Here is a 22,164-nt window from a genome sequence, read left to right as displayed (position 1 = left end):
TCAGTCTGCCTTGAGGTAGGAAGGCCCTACAGAGGAATCTGGATAGGTTGGATTGCTGGGCTGAGGACAATCGTATGAGTTTTTAACACACCCAATTGCCAAAATGCCATATTTCAGTTACAAACACTCCAAGTAATGCTACAGGCTTGGGGCAGAGAAGGCTGCACGGAGGAATAGGATCTTGGGGTGTTAGTGGACAACCAGGTGAACATGAGCCCAATTGGTCAAGAAGGCCAATGGCATCCTGGCTTGTATCAGAAATAGTGCAGCCAGCAGAAGCAGGGAGGTGATCATCCCTCTGTGCTTGGCACTGGAGAGGCTACATACAAGTTCAGTTTTGGGCCACACTACAAGAAAGACATAGAGGCCCTGGACAGTGACCAGATAAGGGCAATGAAGCTGGTGAGGGTTCTGGAGCACAAGTGTTATGAAGAATAGCTGATGGAGCTGAAATTGTTCAGTCTGGAGGAGGCTCAGGGGAGACCTTACCGCTCTCTGCAAATGGTGAAAGGAGGCTGTGGTGAGGTGGGGTTGGCCTCTTCTCCCTTGTAACAGCTGCAGGATGAAACACCCCTACGTTGTGCCAGGGGAGGTTTGGGTTGGGTATGAGTAAAGACTTCTCAGAAAGAGTGGTGAAGCACTGGCACAGGCTGCCCTGGGAGGCAGTGGAGTCGCTGTCCCTGGAGGTGTTCAAGAGATGCGATGTCGTAGCACTGAGGGACACGGGTTAGTAGACACGACAGTGATGAGCTGATAGTTGGACTAGCTGATCACAGTGGTCTTTCCAACCCTGGCTCTGTGGGAAGGTTCCACCACCCGCAGCTGGGACGCAGATTGCGGCGAAGCGGGGGCAGCACCAAAGCTTTCGGTTTCGCCTTCCCGCCAGCCAGCCCTTTCTGGGTGCCGGGAGCCTTTCCCCGAAGTCACGTGGTGCAGCTCTACCTAACGAGCACCGCCTCCCGCCGCGGCGCCTGCGCACTGTACTCAACACGACTTCCCTCAGGGGTCCGCAGGTGGCCGGGCGGGAGCAGCGTGGCAAGGCTGGGGGAGCCGAGTAAGAAGAGCCAGCCCCGCGGTGCGCAGCCCGGGACTGGGAGAACACCAGCCCTGCCTCGCGGACGGCTCGTGCGCTTGCGTCTCGCGTAACCTACATCCTTAAACGCTGCTTCTCGAACACACCGGGTTCTGACACTCACTTCCACGCCGCTCCCCTCTCTCCCTAGCACCACAGACCGCGCGGCCTTCCCCTAGCACCTCAAACCCGCACGCAGCAGCACAGATCGGTCGGACAGCCCGACCCGACCCGCCACCCTCTCCTACTCCACACGGAAGGAGAAGGGCAAGGGGGCGGGGCACCGGGCAGCGCCGCGCGCGCCCATTGGTCCAGACGGCGTGGGCCGGGCTCCCATTGGCCCTGCGGCGAGTCCCCATGGCCGCGTCCGTGCGGGTATTTCTGGGCGCAGGCGAGGGGCGCGGACGGAGTCGCGAGGCGGCCTGTTCCAGCGGGTGAGTGCGGGGTGTGCGATCGCGGGGGACGAGCGGCGGCAGGGCACGTGAGGGCTTTCATCTCACCACCCCCACGCAGCTCTGACCCTTGGGCTGCCGAGTGCTCCCGCTGCGGGGTGCTGCCTGCAGCCGCGCTGTGATGGCGGTCGCTGCGCAGCGCGGCTTCTCTTTGCCCTACTGCTCAGCTCTAGGCAGCCTGCGGCTGCTGCGCAGAACAGAAGCTTAGCCTGAAGTCTGTTAGCTGGAAGTAAAGCACATCGTAGGGAGGATAGGAGAAGGCTCCGGGGAGACCTGAGGGCGGCCCGTCAGTGTCTGAAGGGCTGTAAGAAGGAAGGGGACAGACTCCTTAGCAGGGTCTGTTGTGACAGGACGAAGGGAAAGGGTTTCAAACTAAAAGGGGGAGGTTCAGACTGGATATAAGGAATCAAAACTGCTCCTCATGGGTTCTCGAGGATACCAGGCAAAGGATTCACAGGTAGGCTAATAGACACATGCAGAAAGAAGAGTCAGACTCACGCAGCTGGTGAAGGGGTTCTCTAACAATGCAGCACTCCTCAGGAAGCAGCCCAGGCCCAAGAGATGCTGTGCTGTTCAGTGTCTGGCCTTTATATGAGCCCAGGGGCTCCACTCTCAGCCCACCCCTTCTGGTCAGCTGGGGAGCACGGGTGCAAACAATCTGCCTGTGCCCCCTGGGCCAGACACAGCCCTTTACCCGGTGCTCAGTCACTAGTTCAAGCCCTGACCTAACAGTTCCCTTACCATCCGTAACACGCTTTAAGTGCTGTGAAAGGAGCATGTTCAGAGGAAAGAAATGCAAGTTTTCGTAGGGAGGAGTGGTTACTTACTTATCAATGTGAATAGTGTAAGGACAGTCTTAACTTGCATTTTTTGTAATTAAAAGTGGCGCAGAAGAAGTTAAATGATGACGTTTTGGTTGTTAGCTTTTTCCATTTCATCTAAAAACAAAACATGCTTTTGTTTGCTAGAACGCTTTTCCTTCAATTTTATTGTGACCTCCAATTTTACCATTTTAGTGAAAACTTGACATGAGTGGCTTTTCACCATTTCAGCTCTAATTTAAGCATTTACACTGCTTTTATTCCCCGCTTGGCAGGATGACTCAGTGGTACCAGCTACAGCAACTTGACTCCAAGTTTTTGGAGCAAGTTCACCAGCTGTACGATGACAGCTTTCCTATGGAAATCAGACAGTACCTGGCACAGTGGCTGGAAAACCAGGATTGGTAAGCATAGAAATTGACCTTTGGGTTATATGATAATAAACATTTGGGTACACGGAGAGTGACAGATGGTAGAAAAGTACCGGGGAAGAGACACCTTTGCTGGTAGGGCACTTTGTTAGCTGTGCAGCTGGTAGTCCCAAGGAGGGGCAGGAATCTAGTCTATCTAGGGGGAACCAGACATCTAGAGTAACAAGTGTACCATTTAATATTTTTCCTTGGTTAGTGTCAAACAAAAGCAGCTGTTTTAAGGCAATCCGTTTCCCCGGCACCCCAGGCTCTCACTATTCACAAACTTGGAACTCTTTTCCAAAATTTCCACAGAGTATCTTTTAGCACTGTACAATGTGCATATGCATCAGGGACACTTCTAGCTTGCTGATGTGCATGGAATGGGTAAATGATGTCACACAAAATGCTGCAGGAGTAGCACAGAAGAATAGCAACACTTCTCTATCAAGGAAAGTGAAGCAGAAGGTGAGAGAATGAAACTAACATGTTTGAAAGCAATTCTTCCTGCTCATGTATACTGGAACTGGGGACTAATAAAAAAAAATCTCTGTAGTGCATTTCTTGAATGCTGGTTGAAAGTATTTAACACAAGCATGCTTTGAATTTATTCTAGGGAACATGCAGCCAACAACGTATCTTTTGCTACGGTGCTATTCCATGACCTGCTGTCGCAGCTTGATGATCAGTTTAGCCGATTTTTGATAGAAAACAACTTTTTGCTGCAACACAATATAAGAAAAAGCAAACGTAATCTTCAGGTATGCCTGGGCATATGTTTAAATACCTTCAGTGCCGCAGTTGGATGTCCTCTAAGCAGAATAGTCTGCCATGAGGGATTTTTCACAGGGTGTTTGAGAACCCTAATTTTAAAAGTCAGAATTCAAATGTTACTCCATTTTTTATTTTTGTTTTTGTTTTAAGTTGGCTACAGTTAGAAATTTAGTTTCAGTAACAGTATAGTTACAGTTTCTGAGAACTCAAGAAACAGAAGTTGTGGTTTGTAAGGTGTTTACTGCATGTATTTGGAGTACCTACGGGAATGCAGTTTTGTTTACCCCATCCCTTCCGCAAGCAGTTTCTTCACTGTCTTAGTAAGTCTTTGATGCAGAAGAAACACAGGAGAATAAATCCTTACATATAGCTACAGAATCACAATAAATAGCAAGGAATCTTCTGTCCATTATATTATACTGACAAAGAAAAGGATCGAGCAGTTGGTAGTGAATGGCATGGCAGAATATATTTGTGGACTTCATTACTTTCCTTGTCTGTGTATTTCCAAGTGGCAGCAAACATCTCTCCTTTGTCTTCCTGAGCGAGAGCTGTACCTGTCAAGCTAGAACCACTCTTCAAAAACTGCAGCTATACCTCCAAGGTGTGGAAGTGTGGTTCTCGAGGGAGGACAAGCTGTCTCCAGGACTATAGCGTACTATCTGCCTTCTTCCAGTAATGTCTCCAGCCCTCTCTCTTTGTTATGTGACAGGTCCCATCAGCTCTTTGTACACTAACAAAATGAAGTAACATAGCAGGCAGAGAAACTACTTCTTAGAGATAGTTGCAGTCCTTGTAGTCTTGCAGCAAGATACAACTAAGGCTTAGCCAGGCACATGTTCTTCTTGCCGATTGGTTTAATGAAATACAAGATTACACGTATAAACTTTTAACAATGTCTAATGCCAGGATAACTTCCAAGAAGACCCGATACAAATGGCAATGATCATCCACAACTGTCTGAAAGAGGAGAGGAAAATACTGAACAGTGCACAATTGTCTAATCAGGTACGTTAGTCTTGAAGTGTCTACTATAGTTGTGTCTGCCCTTTCCTGTTACTTGGGATACCAGCTGGTTTGCATAGCATGAGCTATTCAGAGGGGAGAAGGGCCAGAAAGTAATTTTGATTCTTTGAGTAATGTAAAAAACTATTTTTAATTCTTAGTATGGCCTAATGTGCTCGTCAGATCTTATTATATTTTAATAAAAAGCGTTTACCTTCTATCTCCAACAAGATTTCAGCTTTCTTCCTTCTGCATTTTACTCCTGATTTGGTCTGTCTTGAGCAGTTGAGCTTTAGTGGGTCTCTGGACTCTCTTACAAAGTGATGCTGTGTTACCTCTTCCCAGCTACACTCTGTATATTTTAAACTGAACTGCTGAACCACAAGCAAAGCATTTTCTTCTCCTCATCAATTCTTTGGCAGTGCGTCTGTTTGGGTTTTCCTTTCCAAGAACCGTGCTGCGATAAAACTAATCCGCAGTTAGGAAAGCCATGTAAACTACATAGCTAGATCCAATCTACTAATGAAGTAATAAAGCGATAACTGAGCACACTATGTTCTGATATAGAAATTCTTCCCTTTACAGCAAATTTTTGATTGTGTTGTAGAGAGAGCTGAGCATTGGAGCATAGGATTTCAACCATTGTCCTAATGCAACTGTGTCCAAAATAGCTCTTCTAAATATGCAACGCTGGCAAAGCCTTTCTCAGATACTTTCCTCATAGCTGCAGTGCAGCTGACAGTTTCTGTACTGGTTTGTGACATGAAGTGCCCAAAACTGCCTTTCCAGCATTCCAGATGTTTCTAATAATGATAATTAAGAAAGGGAAATAAATCATCTTCTACTTATTGTTGGCACTACATAAAACACCATGCCCTACCCTCTGATTTCCCAAAGCAAACGAACTTACAAGCATCATAAAAACAAGAGAGTCTCCTGTGTTAGACGATAGTCAGATTGCTGTCATGGTCCCATTTAAACTTATGTTGGGAACCTTTGCCTGTTTGTAAGTTGCCTGGATTGGCAAAACAATATGTTTCTAATACTTATATTAGTTACATGTGGAACAAAAAAAATCCTGTCTTTGAACTTACTGCAGCTCTACCTGAGAGAAGTCATGCTATAAGCTACTGAAATGAAAACTTCTAGTTTCCAAAGGAACTGTACTGAGATCTGAAGTTTACTTTAACGCCCTGTAGGAAATGAACCACATACTGCATTACCCTGTATGCCAATCTGTCTTGTCCTTGTCCCTCACGTTTTCCTCCCTAGAGCCTGAGTGGATGAGTCTGAAGTTTAATGGAGATGTGATCCAGCCTTCAACATTGCTGTTTTCCTGGAATGTATTTAGAAAATACTTGAAGATAAGCAAACAAAAAAACAAAAGTGCAAAAAAAATTTTTATAGCTTTTTATTGCTATGATGAAACATGCAACATTTCCACATGAAAGACACTTCTTCACCCTTGTCTTTTCTTCACAAAATCACTTTTATAAAGGAGTGCTATGATTTATCAGAACAAGTACTGCTTCTTTAGGCTGTTTGTCAACAAAAGCCACCAACTGACATTAACGAAGAAAGATTTGCTGTTAGTTCAGTCCGGTTTGACTTCTGTTTTTGTTCTGCTTGCCTTGCTTAGATGGAAGTGGGAGGCATGCAGAACACCATGACTGGGATGCTGGACAAACAGAAGGAGCTTGATGCAAAAGTTAAGGCTGTAAAAAACAGTGTTACGGTAAGTATAGTATGATTGCAGCTATATTTGAAGTAGTGCTTGTTGAATCGTAAATGTCAAAGAGTTTTCAGTGCATAAAATATTTTTTAAATAACAAGTAAAAATTAGGAAGTTGTTTGGCTTTCAACTCTGTTATTAGTAACTGAAACATAGCAAGTCAGTACTTGTCAATAGTACTGCAATACGGATTGGGATTTGGCTATTGTAGCAATATCAAATTTCTCGTGCTTAAATTTTAGCAATAAAAACATTTTAGCTATATGAAATACTAGCAACCAGGGAAGAATTCTTTAAAAGATCACAGACTGTCAATTCATTGTTAACTAGAAGACTGAGGTTTTTTTTTATTAGCATATTGATAGTTATTGCCTTAATTAATACTGTCACAAGAGTCAACTTTTTTCAGTGCAATACTTGAGAGTTTGAAAAGAGCTGAAGATGCCGTATGCTGTCCCAAACAGTAGCCTGGGTTCTTCTAAGTTCTCTCAGCTGGTATGGCCAGGCACTGAGGGTGTTCCGTGTTTTATTATGGACAGATTTTAGTTTGCTAAAATGAGAGAGGGAAGGTAACTAGAAAGTGGTTAACTTTAGAAATATTTCCTGTTAGGGAATTCCAGGAAAAGATATTCATCAGTGTAAGTGATTGTTGGCAGGCAGATCCTGGTCAGACATAATCTTGCGTAATGTGAAACTGAGTAATTGTTCCATCTTCATTCATGCTTTATAGGATGTAGAACAAGACATCAAGACACTAGAAGATGTGCAAGATGAATATGACTTTAAACATAAAACCTTCCAGAATAGAGGTAATTTATTGAGGACATACTGTATTGCATCAAGCCACGTTCTTGCTCTTTGTACTTCGTGGCAATAGCATTTCCACAAGGCAGCTGAAGTGGTAGCTGGGAACACTGTATGGAAGCTATCAGCCTGGGTTTTCCCCACCCCTTCTTTCCTGTTTTCACAAGGCCATGTCCTGCTGCAGTCCTCCAACTTCAGATTTACAATTTAGACTTATTTTACAGAGTATGAGCCCAATGGTGCATCACAAGAGGAATGTAAGAAAGAACAGATGAATCTCCAAAAGATGTTTTTCTTACTGGATATCAAGAGAAAGGTAAGATTGTAGTTTTCTTTCAGAAGGCAACAGCACTTTGTGTTGAGCACTTCCATTGGAATGGCATCATTCCTATTTAAAAACAATCAAATAAGAAAAATTCTCTACCCATTTATGAAGTAACATTTTGTTCTATCCATTCTTAATGGAAATCTAGAATATTTCGGAGCAGTAATAGTTCTCTTCTAGCAACCTTTATCAAACTCGATCAGGTACAGCTCAGAGAAGAAGAAGAGGAAAATGTGATATCAGTAGTTGTGTTTTTGAGGAGAAAAAAAGCAATCAAAGAGTTTGCACCTATATTTTAGTTAAGCACATTTACTAGTTGTAGTGCTCAAATTTCCAGCAAACAGTAGGGGATCCCAAGTATACACTTGGGAGGTATGTAGATAGAATACACCTCTTTAGAGGTCAGTGATACTAAATATACATTGTTTCTCCAGTTAACCTAGCTAATACTCCACCTAGAAAGAAGTAGCTGGATTGGAAGAACTCCTCTATTGATAGAAACTATTACTTTGTAGTCATTGGAAAGTTTTGTGAGGCATGGCATTAGCTAAATCAGTACTTACCTTTTCTGTACAAAGTATTTTTAATAAACAAGTTACTTCAATATTTCCCTTAGGAAGTGGTGGCCAAGATAATACAGCTGTTGAACACCACAGAGCACACACAGAGTGCTCTTATTAATGAGGAGCTGGTGGAATGGAAACGTAGACAACAGACTGCATGCATTGGTGGCCCACCCAACGCCTGTCTTGACCAGCTACAGAACTGGTAAGTCTCCAGTCAAGGACTGCATTGGCCAGGCACTCAAAGTATGGCAGAGCACCAGATTTGTCAGATATGCCACATGTGCTGATTATATGTTTTCATTCTGTTACAGCTTAACTAGAGGTCATTGACTTATTATCGTATCTCCAAGGAGCAAGAAATGCTGTCTGTGCAGACCTTAGGGATGGTTACCTTGCTGCTGTCCCAGCATTATTACAATGAAAACATGCTAAAAATAACAGAATTGTGTAATTGTAGGTTCACCATCATTGCTGAAAGCCTGCAGCAAGTCCGTCAGCAGCTCAAAAAGCTTGAGGAACTGGAGCAGAAACTTACTTACGACCCTGACCCTATCACAAAAAACAAACAAGTTTTGCAAGACCGAACACACAGTCTTTTCAAACAGCTTATCCAGAGGTAACAGACTAGAAAAGCCTTCCTATGATTGCATGAATGAATGGATCTAGAGTCTTCCCTTCTGTTTGCTCGGTATTTCATGCACCCTAACTTGCATTTTATGAGGTTTTCCTGAGTCACAAACATTAAACAACTATTTTCAAGATTCCCTCCTTTTTTGTTTAGGCTTGTGGAAAGGGTTTGTGGTCTGCCATAGTTTAAGTTGGCAGGGGCTTTGCTACAACATGTGTCAATTACAGAATCAAACTCCTAGTCCGTCAATCCATTTCTTGCTTTCAGCTTCAACCCTGCAAACCAGCTCAAGTAAACAGACATAGGAAACTACCCACACCAAGCTATGCCCAAGATAAATACACACTAGATTCTCCCTCCTTTTGGCTGTGGATGCATCTTCCTTGTCTCCAGCAAAGGGAGAGCAGTCCTACCTCTGTCCCGCCTCTATGACGCAAGTTACTGTAGTCAGTACATGCTAGATGTAACTTCACAGTCTCATTCTGTAACATACAGTAGGGAACAATTCACGCTGAGGAATACTTGAGACTAGCAGATACAGAGCAGAGGCTTAGATGCAGTATGTAACCCCCTGTATGGGGACTAGAACTCAGGATTCCAAAGACCCATTCAGATGCCTTAACCACTAGTCTTCAGTTAGAGAAAACAGGTATTCTTCAGTCAAGTGAAGGTCAACAAGGAAGGGCTGTGTTAATCCAGTTTCCTTATGTGCAAGTAAGCGGAGGGAAACGTCTCAACTTGCTAAGATGCCTTAGACTTGCTAACAGAAACACTAGGGTTTATGTCTATACAGCACAGTGCCGCACAAAAGGCACCTGAGACAGGAACAGCTTGGGCTGCATTAGAACAGGTTAGCCTCAGGAGTTTGCTTTATGGAGTTAGCTAGCCCTTGCTGAATCCCCAGTCTAGTTTATCTAGCTCTTGGGTGTGTGTTACAATGCTGTAACAGAACTGAGCAAGCTGAGGAGTGCAAGTGAAGCAAAACTCCTCATTTGAATTACACAGGTTACATCGGTATTTACGTGGTTTGATTTCACGGAATTTGGAGATGGCACTATGTCCTCCCCAAAGACTCATGTATTTAGGAAAATATATCTTACGAAGTCTTTAAACATCCCTAGCCCCATTGAAGCCAGCAAAAGAAACCCATGCACAGACCTCTTTTGAACAAAAACTGAATTAATATATAAAGTGTGCAGTACTACTGGTAAACACTATTCTTTTCAAGTTCTTTCTGCATGTAACTTCATATTCCTTAAAGAATACATTAACAAATCAAAACACCATTAATCTGTTCTTTCCATAGCTCCTTTGTGGTAGAGAGGCAGCCTTGCATGCCAACACATCCACAGAGGCCATTAGTCCTGAAGACAGGAGTACAGTTTACCGTGAAGCTGAGGTATGTTTTCTGTTTCTCCTTCTCTTGTGTTAAGCCTTTCATTTGATTGGCTTCCTATAGCTGGGAAGATTGCACACCTTACAGGTAGCCGAAGCGCTGAGGTCAAGGGGACAAGGAAAGTGTCATGTGGCAGGAGTATGTCTTCTAATATGTTTAAGTTTCATTCAGTTTTTACCCTTGACCGGATGTGGTGATGGTTGAGTATCTGAGAAGCACAACCAGACAGTAGTAGGTTAGACACATGCAGACCATTTGATCATGCAAAATGACTCATTTGCCAATCTGTTTTTATCTCTAAATCAGGAACTGGATCAGTTGTACAGACACTGCTAATTTATCCTATCGCTTCATCTCCATTAGCTTGTAAAGAGCAAGCATGGGGCCAATACATGGTTTTCAGCTCTACAGCTTAAATATACCTGCGATAAGCTTTTCCTCTTTAGTGCTGCTATCTTTTGCAGTGGTAGTCATTTTATTTCTTATTTTTTTTCCAGATTGCTGGTGAAATTGCAGGAATTGAATTACAACCTGAAAGTGAAAGTTTTATTTGATAAGTATGTTGCATTCTTTTCCTTTCCTTGTGTAAAGCAATGTTTGTTTTGACTGCTCGAACCAATTGCTTCTCTTACACAAGAGATTTCACAGAAGCATTTTACCAGTTCCCAGTCAGCTATTAAAGCAACCAGATTTTCCATATGCAGAATCTTTAGAAAGATTTTTAATTTTTCTTTTTTAACAGGGATGTAAATGAGAAGAACTCAGTCAAAGGGTAAGTAGCATCACTGTTTCATATATTGAAGTTGGGTTCTTACAACAATTTCAGGCCCCTGATTATTTTCTCTCTTTGTGTAGATTCAGGAAATTTAATATTCTAGGAACAAACACAAAAGTAATGAACATGGAAGAATCTACTAATGGAAGTTTAGCAGCAGAATTCAGGCATTTGGTAGGAGACTTCTTCTTTTATTGACACATTTAATTGTGTGGGCAGAGGGTGTGGTAGGAAGCTGATAGTTTGCTTTTTATTGAAGTCACTGTTTACTTTTGTAAAAAAAAAAAAAAAAAGGAACCGTTAATTAACATCATCTTCCCTTTTCAACATATTTGGCCTGTTCCTATAGAAATGCTATTGCTTTTGTCATTGAAATAGGGCCCGAAAGGCAAAGAAGTCTTCACTGCCATGTGGTTTATGCTATAAGGAGTTTGTTGGAGGAAGAGAAGAAGCCTAGACATACCATTTTTGCCTTTTCTGAGGAAGACCCAGAGATAGGAAAGCATGGAGTAGTTTAAAGATCTCTAAGACTGGAAGAAGAAAACTGTCTAAGAAATTCACAGCAATTTCAATAAGAAATTCAGCATCTTCAGACTATACAAAACTGGATTTACAGAGTGTGAAATGAATCAGATTGGTTCTGTCATTGCAACAGGAAAGGAAAAAAATACAAGTCTTGAACCAGTTAATGTGCAAATCTCTTTGTTATCCAGAAGAAACACTACCAGTTTTCTGAATTGGACAATAGTTCTGAGGTTTAGTTTAATAAACCAGTATTTCATCTGATCCTTCCTGATTTCATTCTGCTTCTGTTCCTATAAAGTCTCTTATATAAGAAGAGACATTGCATCCTAATGGTACAGATGATATTTTCCACAGATGAATAGTTAATGAAAGACTAGCACCAAATAGGATCAGACACTAGCACAGCAAATTTACGTACAGTTAGGAACTGCAGTACATAAACATTTGTGTACACGACTGGCTAAAATAAATGAATGACGGATCTTTGTTGTTGTTTGCAGCAACTGAAAGAACAGAAGAACGCAGGAAACAGAACAAATGAGGTATGCAACAGAAACCCCGTTCACAAAGCTTCAATACAAAGCCAAAAAGACATTCAGATATTTAAGATGATGCTCCACTCAGCCCCATGAAGAAACACACAGGAGGTGCATGACCAGTAGAGTTCAGCAATTCTGGGAAGTGATCCATGTGGGAGATACGCATGTGAGAACTACTGCCAGAACGGTGTCCCTCTGGACTCTCCCTCATTGGTAGCTAGCTTTAACAGGGCTTCCCAGTAATTACAGATTTTTCCGTGGCTTCTGGGTAGCAGCTAAGACAGAGAAGCCGAGCAAGTATCCATCCTAACACAAAGGTCAAGGAAGTCAAGTGATAATTCTGACTGTGGCCTGTGAACCATTTCTGATGTCCAGACAGGGAGTATCCCAGAGCCAGTAACCTTGGGAAAGAGAGTTTTTCCCCTATAATAAATCCCTACCTTCTCCCCCAGAGAGTTTGGGGTCCCTGGAAGAGTTTGTTTTTTATTTTTAAACCTTTGTCTTCAAAGGGTCCTCTTATTGTAACAGAAGAACTTCACTCCCTGAGTTTCGAGACACAGCTGTGCCAGCCTGGCTTAGTAATAGAGCTAGAGGTAAGTCTTAAATGAAGGAAATGGAATTAACTTCCTCTGTGTCACACCTCTATTTGACAAAGTCACCCAAGTCTTTCTAGTACATCATACTGAATTTCTCCCCCTTGCGTGTACGCTTTCAATGAAAGAGAGAAGACAATTCAAGCAGGGAGTTAAAATGAAAACAGGTTTGTGAGTCATCTAGTGAAGGACTGCAGCAGGGATACAGAACACTCTGACACGTTTCTTCCTGTGTCCCTTTCAGACCACATCGCTTCCCATCATTGTCATCTCTAACGTGAGCCAGCTTCCAAGTGGATGGGCTTCTATCTTATGGTTCAACATGCTGTCTACTGATCCCAAGGTACAAAACGAGAAGGGCAAAACAAAAACATTTCACCCCTTCTTGCACATAGAAGTAGTCTGCACAGTTCCTGAAATTGTATCAGAAGTGTAGTTTTCAAGCATTCAAGCTTGAGTACAGCTTGAATTAATGTTTACTAACTATAAATTGTATTTTTCCATTCTGTTTTAGAACTTGTCCTTCTTTCTAAATCCACCTTGTGCAAAGTGGTCTAAACTTTCTGAAGTTCTGAGCTGGCAGTTTTCTTCTGTGACAAAGAGAGGACTTAACACAGATCAACTGAGCATGCTGGGAGAGAAACTACTTGGTATGATCTGCTTCTATCGCTAGGCTTTTTGGTTTGACTGAACAAGCAGATGGCCTGTTTGAATTGAAGCAGTCACAGAAACAGTCTGTTTCAAGTTTTTGCATCTTCTCGCTCCTTTTCCCATTACACTATACCACACTGTAGCAATGCAGCATTTTACAGTTTTCAATACAGTAAGAGTTTACAAAAGAAGGTCAGGTGATGAGAAATCTGTAGTCCTAGCCTTGGAGTTTGTACACTATCAGTGCTAATTAGGGCTACTTCTGCCTTTTGAAAAACTACTAAACATGCTTTTTTTTTTTTAATATCTCCAGTAGTTTTAACTTCACATATGCCCCCAGCGAGGAATGCTTACTCTGTCCATACAGAGTTGGGATATTGAAGCACACACAGCATGAAACTACTGAAATATACCAAATTAAGCTTCTCCAAGACCGGCATCTCTAGTAAAAGTCTAATCAGCCATGGATTTTGTTTTCTGAACTGCTCAGTTTGCCTGATAGGCAGGGCGTCTGTCACAGCTACTGAGTTTGCATAGGAAACTCAGAATAAGAATATTGTTGATTTGGTATATTCCCCTAATACTTAAGTTTCTGAAAGCATTCAGTAAGGATGGTATTTAAATCTCATTTCTGCAGCAAAAAGTAGTTATTTTAAAAAATCTAGACTTGTAGTATAGTCTGTAATGGAAAGAATCAGGTCCCAAATGCAGTCATGGTCTGCCAAGTCACAGCACAGGGTTTTCTTTGCAGTTTTGATGCAATTATGAAACACTATTAAAACAAGGAGGGGAAATGATTGCAACAGGAATGAGAAGACTGTAGCTGGGACAGACCTAGGAGCCAGTTTCTGAGACAAAAGCCTACAAGTTTACAAGTGAGCAACCTGGTCTGGAGGGAGGTGTCCCTGCCTATAGCAGGGTGTTGCAACCAGATGATCTCAAAGGTTCCTTCCAACCCAAACCATTCTGCGATTCTAAGTTACGAGAGTTGAGACAGGAAAGTTCTTAATCTCAAAGATGTCATAGAGTCTGCAGACTCCTACAAAAAGCTTATGGCTTGCTGTTTTCTTGCTCTGCTGTAGAAGAGGTGTAATTTTTTTTTCCAAAATGCTGCCATTAAGGAGATTAACTGATAAATATTAAGTGTAGCACAGTGTAGAAAGTGTCAGAATTAATTGGTTCCCATTAGGCAAAGCTTGTGTTGCAGTCTGTGGCCTGCTTAAATACGTTCTCATGCAGTGAACTTCAGATGGGAACTTTACAAGTGCTCCCTGCGCTAGCCTATAAAATACAGCAGCCTTCCTTTTATATTCCTTCTTAGTCCACCACCTCAGAGTTGTAAGTTAACCACTCAGGATTTGCTGCTGTAAGTTATTTCTTTTCAGTAATGTATGGATAGTGACTGAAGTTGATATATTCTGTTCAGGACCAACAAGTGGAGGATCTCACGATGGCCTTATTCCTTGGACAAGATTCTGCAAGGTATGAACTCAGTTAAGAAAAGAAATTAAGAGGGTTTTTCTGTGCGTTTGTTTTGTTTTGTGTTCCTACCCATCCAAGAGCCAAAGCCTTTTCTGTATTCTTAAACAAGCACAGTTGTGTAAGAATTAACCAGTGACACCTGTGAGTACTGTAGGTTCAGGCAACATTTTCTTTCTTCCTGCCTCTTGCCTTAAGATTCAGTACATGGTTCATTTCCAATAGCTTCTGTCCCTCTGAAGTAGGGGAATGGAAAGAAGGAAAAAAAAAAAGAAATCATAAGAGCATGGGGTGAGGGGGAAGAAGAAAGGGAAGAAACATGCAAGAACAGGAAGATGATGGCATCAGTCCAAAGAGCTTGCTTCCTCTCTGGTTAACACTCATGCTTCCCCACCTCTGAATTTCAGGAAAACATAAATGATAAAAATTTCCCTTTTTGGCTGTGGATAGAGGGAATCCTGGAACTTATTAAGAAACACCTCCTTTGTCTCTGGAACGATGGGTAAGACCTGAATTAAATTAACAAATATCGAGCCTCAAACCTCTCACTTCGCAGTTGCATTGTTGGGTTGTGAAGCTGTTTGTGCTGATACTTTGAATGAAATAAAGAGGATCTTGTAACCAGAAAATCCTGAGGCACAAATTCTAGCAGTGAGGAAGATTTCACTGAGATAACTACTTAAAGCAAAAACATCAGATGACCAAGCTGCAGAGGAGGGCTCTGGTCATTCAGTTTTTGTGCTCTGCTTCTGCTGTAAGTAGATCCTCTCTACGCAACAGAACAGAGCCTCTTTTGTGTTTGTCAGGGAAGACTAAAGTACAACAACGTATAATTCATAAAGTGATCACCCATGTTAAAAAAAAAAAAAAATTCCACAAACAGTACTAGTGAGCCTCCTGTAGGTGGCAGCTGGCAAACACCAAACTTATCTACCTATGAGTCAAGGAGCTAGTCTTTAATAACAGAACAGTAAGACTGAAATTGAAAATCAGATCCGTTTGCCCTTTTATACTGGTTTAGCAAGCCTTGCATTCCAGTATTGCTGATTTCAGAAGCAACTTCTGCCAAGAACAGGTTCGGTCACGTTCACAACTGTGCATTTTTAGTGGTCTGTTTATATTTATCCATATTTGGAAATCCTATTAACAGCTCACTCACCATAGGAGATCCCACAGGTCTGCAGGGCATACAGCAGCTGAATTCCTCTTGCAGCATTCAAGGGCAGAATTCAAATTACAACTGTTCAGTTCCAGATGAGTTTGGTCTAAGCCCTTTATACAATGGCCTTGTTTCACTTTTGAACACAAAGTGAGCAGACAGTAAGAACAGACAGAGTTTCAGAGATTCATTTAACAGATGGCTAAGTATTAGAACACTTGCCTTTCTTCACACTCGGGGATGGGGAGGCAGAAGACTGTCATTAATGTGCTTTAGAAGCTAAAACACAACTTGACTTCTGCTTCCATGGCCTAATTTTGATAGCAAGAAACATTTCCCTTTATTCCAAGCTTAGATAAATGTTTAGATAAGCCACCAGGCAAAAGGAAGAGTGGTGAGGAGAGCAGTGATGATTCATGGCTCCTATAGTGCAGCTCCAGCCTGTCGGTCCCACTGCTGGCTTCCCAGCTGTTCACAGGACAAAGCTTTCTAAGGTGCTTTCATAAGTACTTCAGCTCTTTTTAAGTACAAAAAAGTTTTTTAGTTTTTTTCCTAGCTAGACTAGCACAGCTTAGATTTTTTACTGAGGGGTTAACTCAACTTTTTTTTCCACCCCCCCAATGTACAGCTGTATCATGGGTTTCATCAGTAAAGACAAAGAACGTGCTTTATTGAAGGACCAGAGACCAGGAACATTTTTACTAAGATTCAGCGAAAGCAGTAGAGAGGGAGCGATCACCTTTACTTGGGTAGAAGGATCTCAAAATGGTAAGTTGGTAACAGAGAACACCTTTGTCTTAGAAATGTACACTTACATCAGAGCAGTAGGTCTTCACACTTTTCTCTCACACTGTGGGACAACACAACACCCCACCCTAGCAAGTCCAGCCGACAAGCAGCAGGCCACGAGCAGATCCACACCTTATTTGGTATAGCTGATAAGCCTTACAGTTAGTTCTAATCTCCAGCTAGGAAAAGTAAGACTTGTCAGATGCAGCTTCTGACCTGGAAGTTTCTTAAGCGTGGACACGGTCTTCCTGCCTAATTAGGTTCCCTCTAATCGAGCGATCTTCAGCATGCATGTGCACCCACGCACAAAAATAATCTGTGTCTCCTTCCATCTAGCCCCATATCCAGAGATTCCTCTCCCAGGAACTGTTCACTACAGCTGCATTTGGTCCTCTGTACTATTGTTCTCTGCCCCTACTTCATCTTGCATGCGGCACGCCTTTCAAGTTCTCCATCCCATCTGTTCCTTTATTCTCATGTTCTTCCCAAGCAAACCTCATATTCACTTATCTCATTTTCTTCACAGTTCTCCTTCCTCCAGTTTCCAGGAAAGGACAGATGAACTACTTGATACCTTAGTTAGCTGTGCTACTTCTCTCTCACACTTGTTCAGGGAAGCCTAAAAACCCCAAAGCTGCAAAAAGATACAACCTCCCTTAGTCCTACCAGGCCTCTCACCCATCATACTGCTTTAATCAACTCTACCTGCCTGGCTGTTGACACTTCACTTGGATGAGGCCAAGACTGCTAACAGCTGGAAGAGAGAAAGCGCTGAATGTGCTTGAATCACCTCTTCGTTCTTTCTCTTTGCTGTCCTCATAACCGAGTCATCCAAAAACTGAGGAAAGATGCTGACAGAATTTAGAGCTTTCAGGAAGGCTTCCTATGGCTCTTTTTTTTTTTTTTTCCCATAAGAGCTCCCCTGTGGTGTTCTAGGATCAAACTTCCTAATAAGCCGTTGAGCTTGAATCGCATCATCTGGCAGAAGGTTGATGAGGTAGCACAGCTTAAATAGCGAGCTATTTCCAGTTAATTTCCATAGATGTCACCCCAGTCATTCCGAATACAAAATACACCAAGAGCCATCACTAAACGCTATCACTCCCATTTGCCATCCTACCCCATAAAACAGTTGTGCTCGCTTTAAAAGCCCTTAAATACTTACCTGCTGCATAGAAGATGACATTCAGGCAAGCCTGAAGCTCACCTGACCTCTGTGTTTTTTAGAAGTATCTGCAGCTTTTCTGGGAAGTCCTAGAAAAGACTTTGAAACTAAGAGTTATTTCTTCTCTCATCTGTAGAGCCCCAGTTCCACTCAGTAGAACCATACACCAAGAAGGAGCTCTGTGCTGTTACTTTCCCTGATATCATTCGCAACTACAAAGTGATGGCGGCTGAAAACATTCCTGAAAATCCACTGAGATTTCTGTACCCAGATATTCCCAAAGACAACGCCTTTGGCAAATATTACTCCAGGCCTAAGGAGGGTGAGTGCTATAAGTGGCTCATATTGAGCGTTTGTTCTTGGGATACTTGGGCACTGGATCGTTTCCATGGCATAGAAAAAAGAGACAGCAGTGGGACTGAAAGTCTTGGCAGCCTGACCCACGCTTGAGTGCTGCTCAGCTAAAAGCTGAGAACCAGCACCTGCACTTCAAGAGGTTAAGAAAAAGTTTTTAGAGAGGAACAACACTAGTCAGCTCAGAAACTGAGAACATAGTTGTCTCTGGCCTCTAATTCAGTTTTATGTTTGCCCGTGATTTATTTCAGAAAAGTAAGTTCCCACTAACAGCTGGATCCATAACAGTCACGTTTACTACACTGATACTGGGGCTAGACAGGATATATTGATACAACTACATGAAACTTTAGGGGAGGCTGTTTCCCTGTTTCAGTAGTGGAAAAGCAAAAACTGACCAAGAAGTGAGAGAAATTAACCATAGTGCCATAAAACGCACAAGAGAGACCTGGGTATTGTTTTGACCACAAGCTGTATTGGCAACAACAAAGACAGCAATGTAAGGTAAACTTGCTAACAAAACAAGCTATTTATTTTTTTCTCTCTCCTGCAGCCCCAGAGCCTATGGATACAGATACTCCCAAGGGAAACGGCTATATCAGGACTGAGTTAATCTCTGTATCTGAAGTGTAAGTTTCCACATAAATGGAGAATTTCTGGGAACTAAGCACGATTTTTTCAGCTGTAGTTCATTGGTGTTCATAGTATTCAAGTTGTAGGTGCCGGTAACAAATCTTTCCTCTCTTTAAGGATGTGATCATCCCACATTTGTGTATGGTTATCACTGAAGCAATTAGAATTTTTAAGTAAAAATACATTAAAAAAAAAAAAAAAACAGAAACTTGCAGGCAGCTGTAGCTAGTACTATCTACAACTGCCTGCAACGATTTCTTGAAAAGCAAGTTCTGAAGCACTTACTGAATTGTTTGTTTAGTATGTAGATCATCAAGTATTCCCAGTATTCATTTTAGGCTGTACTGGCTCTGCAGAGCATTGTGTGTTTCTCATAGGCTAGGTCTTTGGTCTGCTCACAAAAAAGCAAAATTGCTTCTGACAGGTTCTCAGCAATACCAGGCAAAGCATTCACAGGTAGGCTAACAGACGCACACAGAAAGAAGTGTCAGACTCACGCAGCTGGTGAAGGACTCTCTGGTGATGCAGCACTCCTCAGGAAGCAGCCCAGGCCCAAGAGATGCTGTGCTGTTCAGTGTCTGGCCTTTATATGAGCCCAGGGGCTCCACTCTCAGCCCACCCCTTCTGGTCAGCTGGGGAGCACGGGTGCAAACAATCTGCCTGTGCCCCCTGGGCCAGACACAGCCCTTTACAGCTCAGTCACCAGTTCAAGCCCTGACCTAACAGCTCCCCTACAGTCTGCTTCAGAAAACCCTGTTTATGGAACTTCTAGACTCAGAGGCAGACGTGGTAGCCCAGTGGTGCCTTGCTTCTTTAATGAAGGTTTCTCTCTCTTCTCATCCTATTAGCCACCCTTCCAGGCTCCAGTCTCCAGAAAATCTGCTGCCTATGTCTCCTGAAGAGTTTGATGAGGTGTCTCGGATGATGGACCCAGCAGAGATTGACACTGTGGTACGTATCACAAAGCAGCCTTCTGCAGGAGCTAAATTTCCATTTCTCCCTTTTTTCCCCCCATTCAAACATACATCAGATGCTTAACACAGGCTAATACTTCAAAATGCTTCACTTCAAAGCTGTAAGAGAAGCTGGGAATCAAGATTTAAATTTGGATTGCTACGAGTTGGTCTTTCCACTTTTTTGTGGAGAGAGGAGTGAAGAACAGTGTAGCTTCCACAGCGTTCCCCCTCCTCCTTGGGCCGGGGAGACAGAAAAGGAGGAAGGAATAATGCTGTAATCTTTTGTGTGGTGTTTAGGGAAGGGAGGAAAGCTGGAGAAGGCATGTAGCTTGGAAGCACTGCTGCACCAGTGCCTGCGAGGTACTGCCTGCTAACAGACCAGTATCATCCCTTTGCTGTACTTCAGGGGAAGAAAACAACAACAAATTAAAGCGTGGTTTGAGCACCAGATTCACATCTTAGGATATCTGGGGAGGACATCATTGTGCTCTGTTGTTAGCAAACAAGGCAGTGTTAGGGCTTTACTCGGCTTGCTTAACTGGCTTGTACTTTCCTTACTGCAGATGTGTTCAGCGTATTCGGCGTAAGGCTAGAGCTTTTACTGCATCACTGGCACAGCCAATCAGCTTCTGCATCCTGCTCTACAGTCAGGCTTGGTGGCGAGTTCACTTCAGTTCTTTCGGAAGGCCGTACGTAATTCACAGCACATCAGTTTCTCAACCTGAAAGTCCAGTAGTAATTTTTAATCGGGGGGGGATATAAGCAGCATTTGAATAGCCTCCGTACGTGCACTTAATGTTATTTCAAGTTGTGTTAAACAATTTGCTATTGACAAGATGCTGTACCAGAGTGTGGGAAGAAAGACCAGGAACAAGGGCTCCTCAGCAAGAGTGAGGGGAGAAACATGCACTTCAGTGAATTAGTTAAATGGAACATCATGGCTGTACATAGAAGGCTTCAAAGGAAAGCTTGTTCTTTTGCAGAGGTTCTGTTCAGAAAGCCTGCACCTGCAGAGCAATTGCTTCTGAAGAACTTTGAATTTTCTTCTGCATCACAAAAAGAGGAGCAGATGAACACTGCAGGTACATGGCACGGCAAATCTGCGTGCTACTGTAGTTTGTTCTGGCTTTCTTTGATACAGACATGGCACACAGCTCTGCAGGAGAACATAAGCCAAAAAATGGTATCTGCATTTCATTTTTGCTTGTTTTCATGGTAAAGTCTTCTCGTGTAGAATGTTTTGCACAATCTTTCACAGAAAGAGCGCTTCTTAGGATAACTAATTAACAATTCCCTGTTAAGAGGCAAGGTTGTCCTAAGAAGTAGGTCTCTTGGACTAAGAGCATTTGTTAGTCCAGACTGCTAATTAGCACACAGCTGATCAGAAGGGCTCCAGAACACTGATGCTAAATCCCACACGTTTAAGGAGAGTTGCTACTGCAGCTTCTGAGCCTGCTGCCGTCCACTGCCAATGCCTGGGAGGTCAGCGCTGCAGTGCTACTTTGATGCCATTCAGACATGCCAAATGGATCCCCTGACTCTTAAATAAATAAATGACTAGTTCAATTTAGTGCCATCCCTGGAGGCATTCAAGGCCAGACTGGACGTGGCTCTGGGCAGCCTGGTCTAGTGGTTGGCGTTCCTGCACTCAGCAGGGGAGTTGAAACTCAATGATCTTTGAGATCCTTTTCAACCCAGGCCATTCTATGATACAGTGTGTTCTGCCCAAGAAGACCTATGTGGCCCCTGAAGAAGTTTGAGGGAAGTAAAACTTGAAGGACCTAGCAAACTACATACTTAAATGGAAAATGTTTCTACTTTCTTATTTTTTGTGCCAAACATTGCTGAGGTTAACAGAGAATCACAACAACTGGTAATCTAATGCTTTAATGTTATCATGAATAATTGAATGCAGAACTTCTTTGTGAAACAAAACCAGACATTTATTTCTTGACCTACGCTTTGTACCTATATTTTATGTGCAGCAGTTTGTTTTCATTACATTTAAACTACAATTTTATCAGCCAGGATGAAATTTTCTTATGAGATTTAAAGCAGTAGCCTTAAGTGTAGCTTATAGCCAAGAGACTATTTTTTTGCTGTTTTAAATAAATGGAAATGTCTCCCGACACTTGTCCTTTGTGTTTTGGCTCCTTCTTTTACGAAGATGATGCATCTGTAACTGCTTAATTGTACACAGAGTAGAGACAGTTCTGGTGCTTAAGGTGATATAGATGCTTTCAATCCAATGCATTGTTGCAGGTCAGTCTGCATGAGAGTTCTCAGAACACAACCAAACTTCAGTAGATTCTGCTTGGATTTTTAATTTGAGTTAAGCAGTAAAGTAACTGGCCTACCAGTAACCTTTGTGGGCCATCAAGCTGGCCCACTGCTGCATCGCTGTGCTGTGCGGCCATCAGGTGATACCATCTCTTGGCTCAGGCTTTACACAGCCAGAAGACAGCTAAAAGGAAAGGAACTGTTGAGATGAGGGATGGAAGAGTAGTCAAGAGAAGGACAGAGCTGGGGAGGGCATATGGCCAATCCACTTAAGAATTGCA

General features: G+C 42.7%; 1 protein-coding gene across 1 annotated transcript; it reads left to right on the top strand.

Moving 5' to 3' along the window:
• STAT1 (signal transducer and activator of transcription 1) lies at window positions 987–21,734 on the top strand. Its single transcript, XM_021398175.1, has 24 exons — window positions 987–1,506; window positions 2,621–2,749; window positions 3,372–3,516; window positions 4,439–4,537; window positions 6,174–6,269; window positions 6,997–7,075; window positions 7,295–7,386; window positions 8,012–8,163; window positions 8,419–8,577; window positions 9,896–9,988; window positions 10,483–10,542; window positions 10,728–10,757; window positions 10,841–10,934; window positions 11,786–11,827; window positions 12,334–12,417; window positions 12,662–12,760; window positions 12,932–13,067; window positions 14,495–14,550; window positions 14,955–15,049; window positions 16,335–16,474; window positions 17,797–17,982; window positions 18,568–18,643; window positions 19,496–19,598; window positions 20,167–21,734. Exons 1-24 carry the CDS (start codon window positions 1,430–1,432, stop codon window positions 20,188–20,190), a joined length of 2,346 nt encoding a protein of 781 aa, XP_021253850.1. The 5' UTR covers window positions 987–1,429; the 3' UTR covers window positions 20,191–21,734.

Source organism: Numida meleagris, chromosome 5 (genome assembly GCF_002078875.1).
Source record: "Numida meleagris isolate 19003 breed g44 Domestic line chromosome 5, NumMel1.0, whole genome shotgun sequence".
NCBI classification, from domain to species: Eukaryota; Metazoa; Chordata; class Aves; order Galliformes; family Numididae; genus Numida; species Numida meleagris.
Note: the sequence above shows the minus strand (reverse complement) of the source record. Positions and strands in the feature narration are given on the sequence as shown.